This window comes from Equus quagga, chromosome 14 (genome assembly GCF_021613505.1).
Source record: "Equus quagga isolate Etosha38 chromosome 14, UCLA_HA_Equagga_1.0, whole genome shotgun sequence".
NCBI classification, from domain to species: domain Eukaryota; kingdom Metazoa; phylum Chordata; class Mammalia; order Perissodactyla; family Equidae; genus Equus; species Equus quagga.
In genome coordinates this window covers 21,080,434-21,101,176 of record NC_060280.1, presented here as the reverse complement: position 1 = coordinate 21,101,176, position 20,743 = coordinate 21,080,434, and the positions used below count along the sequence as shown (strand labels likewise).

General features: G+C 37.1%; 2 protein-coding genes across 2 annotated transcripts; one reads left to right on the top strand and one right to left on the bottom strand.

Moving 5' to 3' along the window:
- Positions 1-577: 577 nt before the first annotated feature.
- On the bottom strand, positions 578-1,523 carry LOC124225192 (olfactory receptor 502-like). Its single transcript, XM_046637684.1, has one exon. The coding sequence runs from the start codon at positions 1,520-1,522 to the stop codon at positions 578-580; it is 945 nt and encodes a 314-aa protein (XP_046493640.1). The 5' UTR covers position 1,523.
- A 15,246-nt stretch (positions 1,524-16,769) lies between these two features.
- LOC124225195 (olfactory receptor 491-like) lies at positions 16,770-17,699 on the top strand. The gene has a single exon (XM_046637705.1). It carries the CDS (start codon positions 16,770-16,772, stop codon positions 17,697-17,699), a length of 930 nt encoding a protein of 309 aa, XP_046493661.1.
- The last annotated feature ends 3,044 nt before the right edge of the window (positions 17,700-20,743 follow it).

The following is a 20,743-nucleotide window of genomic DNA, read 5'->3' as shown; positions in this document are numbered from 1 at the left end:
CTGTTCTTCTCTGAGGACCCCCTATATGGTGACTGGAACCAGAGATCAGGTACACAGGCCAGAGTTTTATGGGTCCACAAAGCCCATCCTCAGCCGATAACCTTCCTGCAAGAAATCACATCCACCAATTTTCTATCTGGTTCCACTTTTTTCTTTCCTCTCTGAATGTACTTAGTCATAACTATAATTATCACACTAGTTAAAGGATAAATTGCTGTCAAAAAAATGGACAATATCTTAAAGGTTTGGGGGTAAAATAACCTTAACTTATCAGAGAACAGCTATGGAACAAAAAACATGAATAAAATTTTTGAAAGATTTCAACACATTAGATTTTTTTTGGTGAACCAATATGTGTTTCTCATTATGAATTTAATTGAATTTTATTAAAGGTAATTCACTATAGGCTTCTGATTTACAATTTGATATTAGGAACTGCACCCCATACCATTACTAAAAAAGCTTCACACTGGCTAATGACATATGGACCAATATATTTAGACCACAGACACTCTTTGACCTTTTATTATTATATACAGCATATTACTACACCAAATACTATAAAGTAACACATTAATTAAGAAAATGTTTTTCTAGTAAGCTGTCTCTTCAGAGCCCCCTTAATCTCATTGTTCCTGAGGCTGTAGATGAGGGGGTTCAACATGGGGACAACCATCATGTAGAACACAGACACCACCTTGTTCTGGTTAGTTGAGTAGCAAGACTTGGGCATCACATAAATGAATGTGACTGTCCCATAGTACAGAGTGACTGCTGTGAGGTGTGAGGCACAGGTGGAGAAGGCCTTGTGGCGCCCCTCAGTGGAGCACATCTTCAGGATGGTGATGAGGATGTAGATATAGGAGACGGCTATGACAAACACCGTGAGCACAATGATGGAGCCAGAAGTAAATGAGGGGACAGCTGCAGGGATACTGATATCAGAACAGGAGAGTTCAATTAAAGGAGCCAAATCACCGAAAAAATGATTGACTTGATTTGGTCCACAAAAGAGTAAAGAATAGAAGCAAACAGTAAAAGAGCAAGCATTGAGAAAACCACCCACATAAGCCACTATGAGTAACTGGACATAGACTTGTGTGGACATTTTGGTGGAATAAAGCAGTGGGCTGCAGATTGCCACAAAGCGATCATATGCCATGGAAGCCAGGAGGAAGCACTCCACTGTCCCAAAGAAAATGACTGAACCAAGCTGATTGGCACATCCAAGGTAGGAGATGGTATTTCTCTCCACCAGGAAGTTTACAAGAATATTGGGAGTGACAGAAGATGATAAACCCATGTCAGCAAAAGCCAAGTGACTCAGGAAAAAGTACATAGGATGATGGAGCTGAGATGAAATTCTGATAAGAATGATTGTGCTGAAATTGCCGGATACAGTCACCAGGTAGATACATAGGATGATCATGAAGAGGATGACTTGAAGGATTGGGTCATCAGTTAAGCCCAATAAAATAAACCCTGTCACTTCAGTGTGGTTCCCATCCCCCAGGGAATCCATGAGACAGTGTAGCTGCTACCAAAATGAGGCTGTGAGGAAACATTACATTAAAAAGGTTGTAAACTTTATGGTTTCAATTTTGTTGATACACATATGGGAAGTCATTATAAATAAAGATATTGAATCATCAGTGCATATTTACATGCAATGACGAGGCTCTGTATTTTTAGAATTATTTTTAACAGAAATTCCAGAAACTTCCTTCAAATAATGTCACTTTTTCTTTTTATATCATATTGTTTCCACATGTGCGCTTAAAGTGGCTTTGAGGTCAAAGTATAAATAACATAAGACAGAAGAAAATTACAAATAAGCCCAGTGAGTAGATCAAATATGCATATATATGTACAACTTCATATATATATATATATATATATATATATATACACACACACACAGGATTTTGTAATACAGATTTTAGTAATACCTAACACTACATGTTTACCAAAGGAAAGCATAGGGTTAAGAATTTTATATATACATATAGATGTATATTTCTGTTTCACTATCCATAAAATAGTATTAATTACTCTCCTTATTATTTCATATATGAGTTAACTGTGAAAGAGGTAGCGTAACTTGCACAAGGTTACATGGCAAGTGGTGGAGTCAAAGTACGAAGTCCAGGAAGAATGACTGTCTATTCCTCTAGAAACTATACAATAAATGAAATTAAATAAAATTATCATGAAGTCAGTACATCTGACAATAAGTGGAAAACAGATTTTCCTTTAAGCCTTCTAGCAGTTATGTATAGAAGAGGCACTTGGTTATTTACATATTTCACAATATCAACCAGTTAAATAAAAATTTTTTAAAAGAAGAAATAAAATTGTTCTTGATACTAACCCACAAAGGAATTTCAAATTGCAGTTATAAATGAGGTCATTTATTGTAAATTTATTGAATATTTAAAAAATATTTGTATTTCAAAATATCATTTTTATCAAGTAATTTGAAATAGTGTAATCACTATGCAAAAAGCATGGTTGATATTCAAAAAATTAAAACACATTTATTTGAACAAATCAGATCACTTCCTACTGAAACGATATTTTCCAATTGGAGTTTCCAACTGAAATAATATTAATTTCAACATAATATGTAGCTGAATAAAGTATAGCTTAAAAACTGAAAAAGGATCATCCAGTTTATAGCCAGGTTGATCCTCACCTCCAAATTATCTGACTTTATATCCGAAGTTTTGTCTAATGTGTTACTGCTTTGAAGCTAAAGCATTCTGACCCATAAAGTCAGTCTTTCTGCAAAGATATTTACAATATCAATTTTTTAATCTCAATTTAAACCTGTAAATCTTTACATATCAATAAATTCCCAGAATATTTAAAAGATATTGGATTTATTAGCATAATTGGGGACTTTTGAGTTTGGATAGTATTGAAAGACCATATGAGTTTCCATCTTACTGGGGACAAACAAGGAATCCTGGTAACTTAGATTATGCCTGTTTATTCACATGAACTCTTGGTGGAGACAATAATTCAGCCAAAGTTGCTAACTAGCTGATTGTTTAATTAAATCTTCCCTGTTTCCCAAGCATGACTTCTGAGAACAGATATAATTTCAGGGAGTAAAGTGTTCTCAAATGGTAAATGAAAATCAGTACATCAGATTCATTAACAAAAGTTAAAATCTTACCTCTTAGAATAAGAACTCATTCACCTTTCAGTAGCAGATTAAAGTCATTGTGGATATATAGCTCTCTTTTATTTTTGTATGCCTTTGGGGATAAATCTCTGAAGATTCTAGAGATTCAAATGTGAGATCAAAAGCATCATGGAGCATCCTTATGTTTTGTAGTGGATATTGAGCAATTGAATTGACACATAAAAAAACAATTACTCTTTCTGAATTCTGTCAATTCTCAAGTGGCCAATTTATTCTTTTGCTTCTATCTAGGTGCATAGTTATATAACTTTCATTTAATAATCATTAGAGAATATAATATAATAAATTGTCTTAAAGGTAAGCATTGGTCTGAAGTTTATTTTGCTATTTCTGATTGAGAAATACTTGGTTCCAACTTTCAGGTATAAAAAGATATTTGTAGCTTTATCCATTCAATATGTGTTTATTGATAGGTATTTTGTATCAATATCTGTGAGACATACCATTGATTAATTTGGGGGAATACGAGATGGAAGTTGACGTAAAGTTGAATTCTAAATGACAAAATTTTTTGAGACATATACATTAACTGTCAGATCAAAAGTAAGAAAATAAAAGCCTTTAAAGTCATGTAGAGAACTATAAAGGAAAAAAGGGTTTGTATGACTTCCAGACAAGAAATATTCTCTTGTGTCAATAACCTCAAAGTGTTGCCTCCTGAGTAGTGCCTTCTGGTGTAGGTGGATGGTGGTGGAATACAGGGATCTACAACCCTAAGATTCAATATTACCCTAATTCGCTTGCTAATCCTAACTTTATTATCATCTATCTCAACCCCTGAAGACCTACTTTTGAGGAACTTGGGCTTGCCATCAACAAAATGATAAGAACATTCATTCAGGGCTTCCTTTTTTCCAAGAAGTATGATTAACAGTTTATGCAAACTTAATCCTCACAAGAATTTCATGATGTAAGTACATGTGTTATCCTCATTGATCAGATGGGAGAACTGAGACTGAGGAATTAAAATGCTTGTGGTGGGTGATTCTGACCCACACGATCAGTTTCCCACTTTCAGTGCTGCCACAACATCTCCACTTCAACGCTCAAGTCCTCCCCTGAAAACTAAGACCTTCTGGAAATCACGAACTGCCTAATCAGTCCACAGACAAGTGCATCCCAGTGTGGAAGCAGTTTAGTTCCCAGGAGCAACCCCAGCCAATGGAGACAGGAATTTAGTGCATAAACGTTCTTCCCCCATCCTTCAGCTGGACAGTTCTAAAAGGCAATCTCTGAGCTTCTCAGATGTCTTAGTGGAATCAAGCCATTGTTGCTATAGAAGTGTTCTTGATCATACAACCAGGAAGGAGGACATCAATGGGAAAACGGAAATCTCTGATTTGCAGGAATACTTGAAAAGAATCTAAAATGGTAAATAGCTGGTTTAATAAAAAATACTGTATTCCTCTTAATCCCTTTAAAATGCATAAAACTCTAGAAATAAAAATTATGATATTGTCTTCTGGAGACTTTATGTATAAAGATATAAGACATATGATAACTATAACATAAAGATGGAGGGAGAAAAATAAACATATAAGGACTCATAGTCCTTCTATTATCTGTAAATTACTATGTTATTAACTCTAAGTAAACTGAAAATTTAAGAACATATATTCTTATCATGAGAACAACCACTAAAAAAGTAATGCAAAGAGGTATGCCTGAAAGGTCAATGGAAAAATTTAAATGGGATTTTTAACATTGAAATCATCTAAAAGTAGCCGAAAGAGGGAGGAGTTGAATAATAACACAAACAACAAAAACTGATAGAGAATATCTATGAAAAACTTTCAGCTAAGATCATTATTAATGGCAAAATATTAAATGACTTTCATATAAATATTTTCAAAAGGCTAGGTGGTCCATCCTCAGCACCTCTATGGAAGTTACATTATACAGGAATTTCCAGGGATTGAAATAAGGCTAGAAAAGTAATAAAAATATTAAAAACGAAACAGGACGAAGTGAAATTGTCTCCACCTGTAGATAAATGTCCATGTAGAAAATTCTAAGAAATCTACAAAACATAGACTATAACTTATTTAGTAAGATTGCAGGATAAAAATATAATATACAAAAGTAATTTTATATTTGTATACTAGGAACAAACAATGGAAAGATTAAAACAGAAAAATACGTTTATAATATGCCAAAAACTATAAATATTTAGGAATAAATTTATGAAAAGTTACACAATACTTTATTAAGAATTAGGCAACACTGGGAGGCAAGCTCAGTGGTGTAGCGGTTAAGTACACGTGGCCCACTTTGGGGGCCCATGGTTTGCTGGTTCGGATCCTGGACATGGACCTATGCACTGCTTATCAAGCCACGCTGTGGCAGGTGTCTCACATATAAAGTAGTGGAAGATGGGCACAGATGTTAGCTCTGGGCCAATCTTCCTCAGCAAAAAGAGGAGGATTGGTGGCAGATGTTAGCTGAAAGTTAACCTTCCTCAAAAAAAAATATAGAACACTGCTGAGAGAAATAAAGAAAACACAAATAAATGAGTTGGAAGACCCAATTTCAGTAAGGGACCAATTCTTCAAAAAGGGATTATAGATTCTATGCAATATGGTGAAAAATTCTACAAGGAGTTTTATATAAATAGACAAGCTGTATATGTGGATTTGCAAACTAGACAAAATAGTGGAAGTAATGTTAAAAAAACAAAAAAAGAAGTTGTAGCATTAACACTACATGACTTCAAGAATTATCATAAAACTAAAGTAATCAAGACAGTATGGTACTGGTGAAATGATAGACATACCTATCAAAGGAAGAGAAAAGACAGACCAAAAATAGATCCACATATGTATTGGATATGTACATATATACATCAGTCAGTTTATTTTGGACTAATGTTAAATGCAATTCAATGGGGAAAGAGTTTTCATCATATATTACTTCAAAAACTTCACATTCTATGAAGAAAAAGAACAATAACCTTTATTTCATATGATACACAAAAATTAACTCAAAACCTATCATAGATATAAATGTAAAAGGCAAACCTATAACATTTCTAGGGCTAAATATATGATAAAATCTTTGTAATTTTAGAGTAGGCAAAGATTTTGTTAAATAGGGCACATAAACACTAGCAATACCAAATAAAAATGACGTATTCGACTTCATCAAACTTTAAAGTGTTAGCTCTTCAAACATGCAAAAAGAAATCTAGAACACTAAAAAGGAGAAAATGTAATACAAATACATGACAAAGGGCTTGTATGTAGAACATATAAAGAACTCTTAGAATTGAATATGAATAAGACAAAAATCCTAATTTCTTTTTTTTTTGTGGATTGGCACCTGGGCTAACAACTGTTGCCAATCTTTCCTTTTTTTTCCTGCTTTATTTCCCAAACCGCCCCCCACCCCAGGTACATAGTTGTATATCTTAGTTGCAGGTCCTTCTAGTTGTGGGATGTGGGACGCTGCCTCAACGTGGCCTGACGAGCGGTGCCATATCCGCGCCCAGGATTCGAACCCTAGGCCTCCGCAGCGGAGTGCGTAAACTTAACCACTCGGCCACGGAGCCGGCCCCCAAAATCCTAATTTTTTAAATGAGGAAAAGCTTTGAACACATACTTAAAAAGGGAGATATCCAATGAGCAACTCAAATAACAAGTGGGCCGAGGACTTGGATAGACATTTTTCCAAAGAAAACATACAAATGGCCAACAGGCACATGAAAAGATGCTCAACATCACCAACCGTCAGGGAAATGTAAATCAAAACCACAATGAAATATCACCTTACACCTGTTAGTAGAGCTACTGCCAAAATGACAAAAAATAACAAGCAGTGTTAAGGATGTGGAGAAAAGGGAATCCTGGTACGTTGTTTGTAAGAACGTAAATTGATGCAGCCACTACGGCAAACGGTATGGAGGTTCCTCAAAAAATTAAAAATAGAACTATGATACAATCCAGAAATTTCACTTCTGGATATTTATCTTACAAGAAAACATTAATTTAAGGAGGTATGTACACCTCTTTTTCATTACATCATTATTTACAATAGCCAAGATATGGAAGCTACCTAAGTGTCCATAGTTAGATGAATGGATGAAGAAGATGTTGTGTATATATACAATGGAATGTTACTCAGTCATAAAAAAGATTGAAATCTTGTCATTTGCAACAACATGGATGGACCTAGAGGGTACCATGCTAAGTGAAATAAGTCAGAGGAAGACAAATATTGTATGATTTCACTTACATGTGGAACCTAAAAAACAAAGTAAACAGACAAAAAAAGCCTGAAACAGACTCAAAGATACAAGAAACAAGCTCATGGTTACCAGAGGGGGGAGCAGTGGAAAGGCCAGCAAAATAGATGAAGTGGTGCCAGCCCCACAGCCTAGTGGGTAAGTTCAGTGCCCTCCACTTCGGTGGCCTGATTTGATTCTCAGGCACAGACCTACACCACTCATCAGCGGCCACGGTCTGGCAGTAATCTACTTACAAAATAGAGGAAGATTGGCACAGATGTTATCTCAGGGCGAATGCTACCCAGCAAAAAAAAAAAAAAAAGACTAAGGGGATTAAGAGGTATAAACTTACAGTTATAAAACAAATAAGTTGTGGGGATGTAATGTACAGCATAGGGAATATAGTCATTAATATTTTAATAACTTTGTATGGTAACTAGACTTACTGTGGTGATCATTTCATGATATAAGCAAATATTGAATCACTATGATGTACACCTGAAACTAATAGGATGTTGTATGTCAATTATACTTTATTTAAAAAAGGAGATACACAAAAGATCAGTAAACACATGAGAAGATGCTTAACACCATGAGTTATTTGGGAAATTAAAATTAAAATGACAAAAAATGACATTATACAACCATTAGAATAGCTAAAATTAAAAAACAAGAAATGTTAGCAAGGTTTTGGAGCAAGTGGAATTCTCAATACCACACGTGAGAATGCAAAACCATACAACCATTCTGGAAAGCTATCTGTAGTTTATTAAAAGTGTAAACATGCACTTATCATATGACCCAGCATGCTCCACTTTATATTTACCCAAGACAAGTAAAAATGTACATGCATGCCCAGACTACTTGAATATTCATAGATGGCAGCTTTATTCACAAAAGCCTCAAACTGGAAATAAACTCGAAGCCCACTAATAAGTGAATGGATAAAAAAAGTGTATATCCATATAATAGAATACTACTACTCAGAAATAAAAATAAACAAATCATTCATATACAGAACATGAATGAATCTCAAAATAATTATGTTGATAGAAAAACATCACATACAATGGAGTACGCTATGTGTTTCTAAATTATAAAATTCTAGAAAAAAGTAAATTAATCTACATTGCCAAACTGTAAAAGGCAGAAATACAGTTACCTGGGGCCAGGGGCATACAGAGGTATGGACTGCAAATTGACATGAGGAATCTTTAAAGAGTGATGGAAATTTTTTTTTAAGTTATTGAAATGAATAATAAGGACCAATACTATCAGATAAGATTGTTCTTTTCTGTTGCAGAACAGTTTCATCAATTATATGAATTATTATTTAATTCAAGAAAATGGGCCCTAAGATCAAACAAATAATTCCTATTCCCACCACATTTTCCTATGTTTTGTCTCTCTACTTTTTTCTGCATCTCCGTTTTTCATCTTCCTCTCTCTGTCCCTTGCTGAAAGCTGGTAGAGGAAGTTTAAACGATTGGAGGTTAATTGGTGACTACTCTGCTTGACAAGGGTATTGAAATATTCTTTCCTCTTTTAATTTTTTCAAATAGTAAGTTAATGCTACACCATAGTTTCCTCTCATTCTGCTTTGAAGATGCTAGAAGATTTATTCCATGAAGGCAGACATCTTTGGCTGTTACTTATATTTCCCATAGCCTACCTAGGACAGTGTCTGGATATAAGAGGCAGGCAATATAATTTTTGGAATGAATGAATTGATTAATGCTGTATGGTACTATTTCCTGCAAGATAGTAAATAGTGCTATGAAGAAGATGCAACATGCACAAATTTATTCATAATGGACGGGAGGACTGATGGTGTCTCAAAGTCCATTTTCTAGAAGGAAATAACGCTGTTATTTCCATTACCCTCCCTGTGGCTGACTTAACATTGCATTTGGAAGAGCAGTGGATGAAGGTAACAGCAAAGATAGACTGATGATTTAGGTTAGAGAAACACAGAGCAGCAGCAGCATCATGCTCCCCATCTGTCTTTGCAGATCCTACCACAGGCATCCATAGAAGAGTAATGATATGAACTCAGTATTAACTACCCGTCCTCTGAATAGATGCATGAGAAAAAAAATATTTATCTCTAGTAATCATGGCCATTTAGCAGGAAGCAGAAATCCTAGCACCATAAGGAGCAAATACAATAAGACCCACAAGAAGAAGAAGAAATTCAGTCTGTATGACTATATGACTGGAAATGATGGTTATGGGTTATAACTAGTCCCTCAAGGGAGAAGGAATCTGGGCCAGAAATCAGAACCTAACACTTATACTCCATTGTTTTTTAAAAAATTTTGAGTGTGTGTAATAAAGTATACACAGTCCTCATTCCTGTGTATGCACTGAGACTCTGTCTTATGACAAATTCTCCAAAAGCAGAGCTTTAGACAGCAACTGTTTTGCAAGTGTTTTAGTAAGAAGTGATCTCAGGGCAAACTGTAAGGATGAGAGAGAAGCATAAGGCATGCAGAAAAGCTACATAAAGACGTGGGCTCTGCTAAAGTGTAACTTTAGTTTGATCCCACAGGGAGCACTGGAGCATGAAAGGCACCTCAGAGTTGTCCTATCTTGTAACAATAGGGTGTTATAGTTGTTGATGTTTCTAAACCACTGTTGATGATTGGGTCAACTGTTGGCCATGGGCCTTCCTGGGAGTGAGGGCATGCATGCCCAGATATTTCCAGTCAATTATGTTCCTTTCAGTGAAGAGAAATTCTCAAAACACTGTGGCTATGAACATTACAAGCCAGCTCTCAAAGAAGCTTGGAGATGTATTCAATGCCTGATAAGAGAGATCTAGGAAAGGCGCAAAAATGTTTACCTAGCTTGCAAAGTCCCAATTTACTATCATATACAGCCACCTAGGTCGCTACAGCACACCTGATAGCAAAGAGGTTCTGGAATCCAGCAGAAGCCATCCAAAGTAAGTGTCTCTCCTTACAGAATCCCTTCTTAATGACTATAACTTCTCTCTTGGTTTTTATATATTATTCAAGCAAGAGGCATCTTGGATAAGGGGGCATTTGTCCTGAACCTTGAAGAATCAGTAAGAATTTGGATGGGTAAACTCAGGAAAAGGCATTTTCAGACAAAAAAAAAACAAAACAAAACACAGAGTAGAGAATGAGAAAGTGCAAAACGTAATCAAGAGACAATGTATTGACTGGTTTGCCACAAGTATTGAGGTCATAAAAGCAGATATTGGAGATGAGCCTTGATAGCACATTATGTGGAAGATAGTACAGATGGTGGACGACTTTGAAGGCTAAGCTGAGGAGAGGCAATTAGGAGCCATTTGGGGATATCATGAATGGCAGTGCAGTAACTGAGGACTTTCTTTTTCAGCAATGTCTTCCCTAGCAGAGAAAGAAATCATAGTGCCCATATAGCGTGTTAATCTTTTTCCTACTGATCCTCTGAATGTTTCCCCAGGCAATAGCTCCTCATGACACACCATTCCTTTGCCCTGTGTATAGGAAAGAGAAGTCCTTTGGACTTGGCAAATTGTCAGAATTATAAAATAAATGATATAGTACAGGAAGTAAAATATCCCTGATGGAATCATCTATATCCCAAGATCTATTTTTAACACATTTCTGGAGATTTGGGACCTGTCTCTTCTTATTCTAGTGTTGCAATCCACTCTGCTTTTTGATAGCAATTTTAGTACTTTTGAATTGGACTGATGAAATGAGGAAGCTTGTATGTTTCAGAAAAATATTTTGATGGTTTTAGGTTGAAGGACATATTCCCACGTGGGGTTAAACAATCCTGGCAAGGGCACAGTAAAAATGAAAGGTGCAAGATGTAAAGGAGTTCAGCCCTGAGTAGAACTTGAGGGTGGAAAATGATGGTTACATATAGCAAAATAAATCACTTTGGGATGCCTCTGCTCACCAGAACTTGTCAAAAGAGCTGTAGGAATGATGGATCCCAATGGCATCCCTTGGAGACATGTAAAGGAAGATGAGGTATCTAACGTACTTGGCTGTTGCCTGCTGCCTCAATGGATTGTGGGTTCTTAGATGCATAAGATGAGCTTGAATTGTTCTGTTGAATGGCGGGAAGAAAAGAGTTCCAAGACACTTAAATAAGGGACAATCCTACGTATACCGAATTCCAGGATGAATCATCTTAATTTTTTCTACAGCTAAATAGTCACTAAGTCAAAGTAATAATTTCCTTCCTTACTATTCCCTCCTTCAACTCCAATGCTCCTTTTCAATTTGATTCAAATGTTATTTTAATTGGAAAGTATCCTGACATCATATACTGACACCAATCAAGCAGATACGCTAATTGTTCTGAATGTTGGACGTGCTTCTGGGAAACCAAGAACTCTCTCCTTCGCTTTCATTAAACAAGGGAGAAGGAATTCCAAAGGACATCATGACATATAGATGTCCCTTGGGGGAGGGTAACCTGGCCTTAATGAGACACCTGGCTCCATAAGTCGTTTCTGTACAACAAATTCAAGAACTTTTTTCTCAAAGGGGCTAGCAATAACGGCCCTAAGGGATTTGTCATGTCCTATTAGAACCTTCCTTTGCCTCCCACCACACACACAAAGATGCCCACCCTCATTCTCACAGCATGTATGTAACTGTTTTTTGACCCAGGGGAGCATTCAATAGTTTAGATTGTTGATTATTCAGTCCACAACTACTTATAAAGCTAAGTGGAGAACATCTGCTTTATAAAGTTCTCTTTGGAATTCAGCATGAACAATTCTGTTTCTGAAAGGTGAGTGCAATATTCATGGGTTTTATTTAAATAATTTAAAATTTGTATTTGTTCAGTGAGAAATTAAAAATAAAAGAAACTCACCAACTTTAGATCTTGACCCTGTGGAAACTGTGGCCTCAGCAAGAGGAGCACTGCATAATGGTCATTGTAGACACCCAAGTCAGGCTGCCCAGGAGTCCCTAGATCGGTGTGGATGGTCTGCAGCAGCCAAAGCCGCTGCTAAGCTTGTGTAACTGAATCTCTGAAAAAGAAATCAAGAAGAAATCACCTGATCGTCAGATTGGATGAGGCTCACCTATGCCCTCTATTCGTCACCAAAACTGACCCATGCACTGAAGGAAAGATAGTTGAGAACCATAGTTCCTGACCCTGATGGACAGGCATGAATGAGATCACAAAATGAAGATCTTCAGAAAGAACTATAGGTGGCCAGTGGAGAGGAAGGGAAGGGCAAAATCAGCTGTCATATTATGTAGCTGAATGGCATAGTCCAGAGCTAAGAAGGCATCAGATACTGTACTTCCTGACTTTTTCTGGATTTGTGGTAAAATTCTCCTGACAAGTGTTGAAAGACAGATTTTACTATACTTCTCATCAAAAACTTAAATAATTGAAAATCTACTAATACTCCAGTTTTACTTAATGAAAAATTGTTACTTAGCTCTGGTGTATGACCAAACATCTTTAAGAACTTTACTGATATCATTTTTTAAAATCTCACAAGAAAGATGCATTAAAAAGACAATTATTCCCATTTTAAAAACAAAAAGACTGGGAGTCAGCAAGATTAAGTATCATGTGCAAGGTAAAATAGCTGTCCAGTGGTGGCCCAGGATCTGAGTTTTCTCTCTTCAGTCTCCATGATTCTGCTGTCAGCACAGATTCGAGTTCACACTGTGTGCACGATGAAAACAGTGTTGGCCCCACTGAACTCTGCTTGAGTCAGAAGGCAAAGAGCATAAATGCTGGTCAGTGCCTGGCCCCACTCATCAGACCAGAGTGTTCAGAGGCTTTCAAAGAGAATTGTGAGGGATCTGAAAAGTATGCCACAGGTGGAATGATGAACTATAGATGCTTAGTTTTAGAAAGTGGAGGCAATGGAGGCAGGCAATTATATTCAAATATTTCCAAGTTTTTATATAGAAAAGAGATGGTTTGTACCATTAAACTCATGTAGGGTCAATTGATAAAGATTAAAAGCAGATTTTTAATGATAGAGCTAACACCAATGGCAGTAAGCTGCCTGTCATTACAGTAATCTAAGTGCACTTAATGAAGATCAGTCAGAAAAGAGATAGAACATATTTTTTAATGAGCTGCAGGTTCTCACCTATTGGTTCATTATACCTCACAATTCATTCAAGCAAAGAACTAAATCCCACCATCGGAAATATTAAATGCTTTCTTATTCTAAAGTAAGAAATTTTTAATTTTTAAGAAATAAAGGCATTTTGAAGACATTTGTATTGATATTTATCACTTATGGTAAATTTTTAAAACCTTAAGAACTGAAATAAAGTTGTTAGAAGAAAATTGTCTTTATATGAATATTGGAACCAATAACACTGAGTGTAAAATTTCAGTGTCATGTTAACATGTCTCTTAAAAGCACAAAAGTTGCAAGGAGGGCCTGGCCCAGCAGCTGAGTGGTTAAGTTCCTGCACTCCACTTCGGTGGCCCAGGGTTTCCCGGGTTCAGATCCTGGGCAGGGACCTAGCACTGCTCATCAGGCCATGCCGAGGCGGCGTCCAGCATAGCACAACTAGAAGGACCCGCAATTAGAATATACAACTATGTGCTGGGGGGCTTTGGGGAGAAGACAAAAGAGAAAAAAAAAAAGATCGGCAACAGATGTTAGCTCAGGTGTCAATCTTTTAAAAAGAAGTTGCAAGGACGCATGTATAGGGAGATACACCTAGAAGAGTAACAGGATAGATTATGAAGCCCCATGACTACCATACTAAGGAGTCGGACGTGCATTCCATCCAGCGTTTCATTTATGAAGGTTACTTGTAGAACGGGAAATATTTTATTGTTAATATTGTGAAAACATAAATTATATAACATATATGATTACAAATGTGTAAAGACATATGCCCCTAAATTAAAATAAACCAAAATAATTTGTGAGGCATTGTTAAAGAGGTGTGTGTTTCTTTAGTTGTTAACTATATGTAAAAAAAAAAAAAAAGAAAAAGAAAGTGTATGCAGAAAGGATTTGTAAATCTGTGCAACTCACCTGCAGGGATTGTTATTTAGCTGAAGTTAATGGAAAGAAAACATGTGCATGAGAGAAGTTTTCAAATCATTACAGTAAATCGCAATTAGATTTTTTAAAATTTTATAATATTCAAAAGAAATATTTTTTATACTTCTATTTTCTCATTCTGATAAATATAACTCTCTTTGCTACTTTTCACTAAAGCTTTAGAATGCCCTGAAATTTTTGCATCAGACTTCAGTATTTCTCTGGGTCTTCCCTTATTATTTATCATTAATTTTGCTTTCTCAGGACTGCCTCAAAACACAGGGACTTTGCCTTTGTCAAAACATAATGGCAAAACATGGAGACGGTATTAAGCTCTTTAATGAAAATGCAGCCAAGACTTAACAAAACATTGAACATTGAGCACCTTGGTTTAGGATTTTTGTGATTGCAAATCATGGGGATACACTTACCTTAGAGCACAAAACATACTTCTTTGAGTTATTCCTTAAGAAAAATACCTAGTAATGGAATTACATAGAAAATTGATTATATTTTGTTTGTTATCCTCCTGATGCTCTATCCAATTTGTGAGATTACTAGTGCCCATAGTAAAAAGTTGTGAACAGTTAAATGTGCGAAATTAACAGAAGAGTAGTTAAATTAAGGTCTGGCCACTCAATGCATTATCATGCAGATCTCAAGAACTCTTATTTGTGAGGAATTATAATGTGATAATATTCTTATATTAAAAACTAAAGTAAATTATCAGTATTAAAAATTTATCTACATTGTTATAAAGCTATATTAAAATATATCCAACAGGAAAAAATCCTGTCAATAAATTACCAAATTTATAGTAGTTAACTAGTGTGATAGTACCGAGATTTGAGGGGAATTTTCAAATTTTCTTGTTTTTCATTAGCATGGTTATATGATATTTTTTTAGAAACAAAATAAGACATTTCTTTACTTATACTACTATTACAGACTTCCTATGCATTAATAATATCTTCACTGTCTTTCTTCTCTACCAGCCTGATTTCTCTGGACAGGGAACCTAAATTATATTTCTCTGTGGCTTCCCACAGCCTACTCACTAACCATTCACTCATTCGTTTAAAAAGTTTTTCTTCAGCACATTTTATTCTCAAGCACTAGTTATTATTTGTAATGTAGTGATAAAATGCACGGTTGTTGAGCAGAATATCTAATTAATAACTTGGAAGAGTGAAATGTAAATGAACAAACAACAACAAAAACCATAATCCAGTATAAATAATGGCAATCTAGACATCTTCAAAGTGTGATGTCAACACAAAGGAAAGTTGACTGATTAACCCTCAGAAGTCAGAGAAGGCTTTGGAGAGAAATCAATCTGAAGGATCAGTAGGTCACCCAGGGCAACAATGGTGGGAGTTCAAGTAGGAGAAAAATAGTCAAAAGCTAAAGAGAATAGAGTGTATTGAGGGACTTGAAGTGGTTCAGGAGGATTGATGAGTGCAATTGTTGGATGGAAATATCCTGAGAGAATGCAAAGAGTCATATGCAGGGATATATCAGAAAGTGTGCACTGTGCTGTGCTAAAGAGGTTGGGTCTCATCTTGAAGGCTTGAGAAAGCACTGAAGGACTTAAAGTAATCCCTTTGGCATCACCTACTTTTCACTTCGGCAGAAGATCACTCTGGCAGATGTAATGCAAATTAGAAGGGGGTAGGAAGGAAGGTAAGTAAATAGATAAATAAAATGAAGAGGCCTTGACCAAAGCAGGGACACTAGGAATGGAAGTGAGGAGATGAAGAAATAAAATTGGGAACTAAATTATAGATAGACTGAATAGGATTTTAATAGATGTAGTACAAAGAGAGGAGGAAGGTTAGGATGACTTCCACATCTCCGACATGAGAGATTGAGTGGATGGTGGTATAATTTCACAGATATAGAATGTAGGAAGAGGGGCCCAAGAAAAGGATGAGTTCAGTATGGAGGAGGCTGAGTTTTGAGTTATTTGTCAGATTTTCAACTAGAGATTTCAGATAGATAGTTGAAACTGTAGATCTGGACCTTTGGAGAGATATATGTCTAGGAGTCAAGATCAAAGAGATGTTTTAAAATAAATATTAGATAAATAAAAGAATATAACTGAGATTCCAGAGAGTGACATTGAATCATTCTCATTTTATGCAAAAGAGGAAAGAGACAAAAAAAATCCTGTAGAGCACAAATTTATAGGCTGTGCAGAGGAAGAAATCACTGTGAATGAGTCTGAGGAATAGTCAGAAAATCAGGAGTGTGTGGGACAAAAGTACAAAACAAATGAATATTTCCATATTCCTCAACAGGAACAATTTACAAAGGAGATGGTGGGAAACCACACCAGCGTGACAGAGTTCATCATTTTGGGGTTAACAAAGGACCCTACACTTTGTGCCATCTTCTTTGTGATATTTCTAGGAATCTATGTTGTCACCTTAGCAGGCAATATCAGCATAATTACTTTAATAAGAAGTTGTTCTCAGCTTCACACTCCCATGTACCTCTTCCTAAGCCATTTGGCTTTTGTGGACATCGGGTTTTCCACATCAATCACACCTCTAATGCTTGTAGGATTCCTTGGACATGGAATAGCCCTCCCTCTCGCTGGCTGTGAAGCCCAGCTCTGTTTTGGGGTCACATTTGGGATGGCCGAGTGCTTCTTACTGGCTGCCATGGCCTGTGACCGCTATGTGGCCATCTACTCTCCCCTTTTCTACTCCACCCGCATGTCCCCCAGAATTTGCATTCTCTTTGTAGGTGCCTCCTATCTGGGTGGGTGTGTAAATGCTTGGACATTTACTAGCTGTCTATTGAGCCTGTCTTTCTGTGGACCAAACCAAATAGATCACTTTTTCTGTGATTTCTCCCCTTTGTTGAAACTTGCCTGCTCGGATATCTCCATTATTCAAATTATCCCTTCTATTTCTTCTGGCTCCATCATCGTGGTTACTGTGTTTGTCATAGCTCTCACTTACGTCTGCATCCTCATCACCATCCAGAAGATGCGTTCCACTGAAGGACGACACAAGGCCTTCTCCACCTGCACGTCCCACCTCACTGCAGTTGCTCTCTACTATGGAACTATTACCTTCATTTATGTCATGCCCAAGTCCGGCTACTCAACTGACCAGAACAAGGTGGTGTCTCTGTTCTACACAGTGGTGATCCCCATGTTGAACCCCCTCATCTACAGTCTGAGGAACAGAGATGTAAAGGAGGCTCTGAGAAAGACAATTGTCAGAATATATTCTTAGGATCCATTCTTAGCATTTCAGGTGACATATAAAATTTTTGCTTACCAGCATCATACTTAGGACCTAGCCAATGCTGCTTATTGCTTAAATTAAAATTTTCTGCTAGCTCTCACTTTTATACATCTGTAAACTAATTGAGAAAAACCTTGAAATCAGTAATAATGATAGTAATAGTTATAAATATTGTTGAACACCTGTAGGTGCCAAACACTTTTTAAAATTTAATTTATTTAGCAAACAATAATTTGTACTTACTATGTCCCAGGCCTTATTCTAAGAGCATTACATATATAACTGGTATATTCCTCACAAAAACCCTATCAAGTAGTACTATTATTTCTTTTCAAAAATAAATCATCTGGGGTACAAAAACATTAAGTAGATTGTCTCAAATCATTCAGCTAGAAAGTTGTGGGACCAGTGTTCGAATCCAGAAAGTCTGGGTCCAAAACCACTATGTTTCTCCATTTCATTTTAACAGCAATCCCATGTTGCTGGTATTGTAGATTTTGGGCTTGTCACCATTACAATATGCCAAGAGATCTGCGAGGAATCACACCCACTCACGTATCAGGTAATAGACATACAAATTACTGTCCTGGCTGTGAACCATGAAGTGGTCTGTGAATCGGCTCTGGCCCTCTTGGCCACAGTCTGGGGACCCTGGAAGGTAAACCCATCAAATTCTGTCAGACTATAAATTTTAAAAGGGCCCTGTAACTGCTCCAGGCTGTCCTACACACAGCCTGCGCAAACAGTCCTGTGACACAGGGATCCTGAAGTAGATACTCCTGTCTGTACCCCATGAAATCCTGATGGGGCCCTATACTAGACGCCAGGCCCCTCTCAGCTGCAGTCGGCAAGCAGGCCTGCTGGCACAGGACCCAGGCTGGAGACCTTCCTCTCTGTACCCTGGGGATCCAGAAATGGCCATATGCTCATCTCCGGCCCCTTCCAACTGCAGTCCTTGAACGGTCCTGCTGACACAGAGACCAAACAGCAGACTCTTTCATCTGCACCCGTGGAGATCCTGTAAGGGCCCTATATTTGGCTCCAATACCATCAATACTGCAGCCCACCAGCAGACCTGTCAGCCTAGGGATGCTCCTGTCTGCACTCCTGGAGATCTTCAAATGGCCAAATATTAGGCTTCAGCCCTTCCCAACCACGGTCCATGAGTGGTCCTACCAGCACAGGGAGTAAGCTGGAGATAGGCTATTCTCATCTCCAGCCCCTTCAGCCATGATCAGGGATCATTCCAGGCCACACAGGGACCTGGTAGGAGAAATGCCCATCCACGCCTCCAGAACTAGACCTGAGCACCTCAGTCTTGGCTATGGAACCTGAAACTGTGGAACCTTGGGCTCAGTTCCAGCTCCTCTCAGCCACGGTCCAGGGCTAGTGGCATCCACCCAGGGGACTAACCAGTGACCAGGAAGCAGCTTTCCCAAGGACCTGGCAGGAGCCACACTCATTCACACATCTCGTAATAAGCCCATAATCTGAGGATCCAACTGTGGACTTTGAAGTGTACCCCTATCCCAGCACCACTCTGCTGAACAAGGTACTGGAGACAGCTGCATCCCCCCAGGCACCAGACAACACACACTCTCACCTGAGTCTCTGGTAATAAGCCTGCCAATGGTGGACCCCACCATAGGCTCAGAGACAAAGGGACTAGATCAAACTAAAAAACTTCTGCACAGCAAAGGAAACCATCAAAACAATGAAAAGGCAATCTACCAAATGGGAGAAAATATTTTCAACTCATACATCTGATAAGAGGTTAATATCCAAAATTTATAAAGAAATTATACAATTCAATAGCAAAGAAACAAACAACTAAATTAAAAACTGAGCAGAGGATCTGAATAGACATTTTTCCAAAGAAGACATACAAATGGCCAACAGGTACATGAAAAGATGCTCAGCATCACTAATCATCAGGTAAATGCAAATCAAAACCACAGTGAGATATCATTCACATCTGTTAGAAGGGTTGTCATAAAAAAGACAAGAAATAACAAGTGTTGGCAAGGACACGGAGAAAAGGGAACCCTCCTACAGTGTTGGTGGGAATGTAAATTGTTGCAGCCACTATGGAAAACAATATGAATTTACCTTAAAAAAATTAAAAACAGAACTACCATATGATCCAGCAATTCCACTTCTGGGTAGCTATCTGAAGAAAATGAAACACTAATCAAAAAGATATTTGCACCTCTGTGTTTATTGCTGCATTATTTACAACAGTCAAGACGTGGAAACAATCAAAGTGTCCATTGATGGATGACTGGATAAAGGAAATGTGGCATATATATACAATGGAATGCTATTCAGCCTTAAAAAAGGAACTCTTGACATTTGTGACAACAGGGATGGACCTTCAGGGTATTATGCTAAGTGAAATAAGTCAGATAAAGAAAGACAAATACTGTATGATTTCCCTTATATGTGTAATCTAAAAAAAAAATGAACAAAAAAATCTCCAAACTCGTAGACACAGAGAACAGATTGGTGGTTGCCAGAGGTGAGAGGTGGGGCATGGACAAAATAGATGAAGGTGATCAAAAGGTACAGACTTTCAATGATAAAATAAAGTCCTGGGTATGTATTGTACAGCTTGGTGACCATAGTTAAGAATACCATATTGTATATTTGAAAGCTGCTAAGAGAGTAGATCTGAAAAGTTTTCATCACAAGAAAAATAATTGGTAACTATGAGTGGTGATGGACATAACTAGACTTATTGCAATGATCATTTCACAATATATACAAATATCAAATCATCATGTTGTACAACTGAAACTCATATAATGTTATATGTCAATTATATCTCAATAAAAAACATTTCATTCCCATGCAGTCTTCCAGAAATTTGCCACATCCTCATCAAGAGTAGGAATCTATTTCTCTTTGCTATAGGCTGGGCAGGAACTCTGGCTGCCTCAATGAATAGAGTGGATGCTAGTGAGATAGGGCATAAAAGGTGATACCGCATCTGCCTGACTCTTGAAAGATGTTTGCCTGTGGAACAGAGTCAC

Excerpts from the sequence above, each read along its gene's own strand:
- LOC124225192 (XM_046637684.1), bottom strand. The coding sequence starts at position 1,522 with ATGGATTCCCTGGGGGATGGGAACCACACTGAAGTGACAGGGTTTATT.
- LOC124225195 (XM_046637705.1), top strand. The coding sequence starts at position 16,770 with ATGGTGGGAAACCACACCAGCGTGACAGAGTTCATCATTTTGGGGTTA.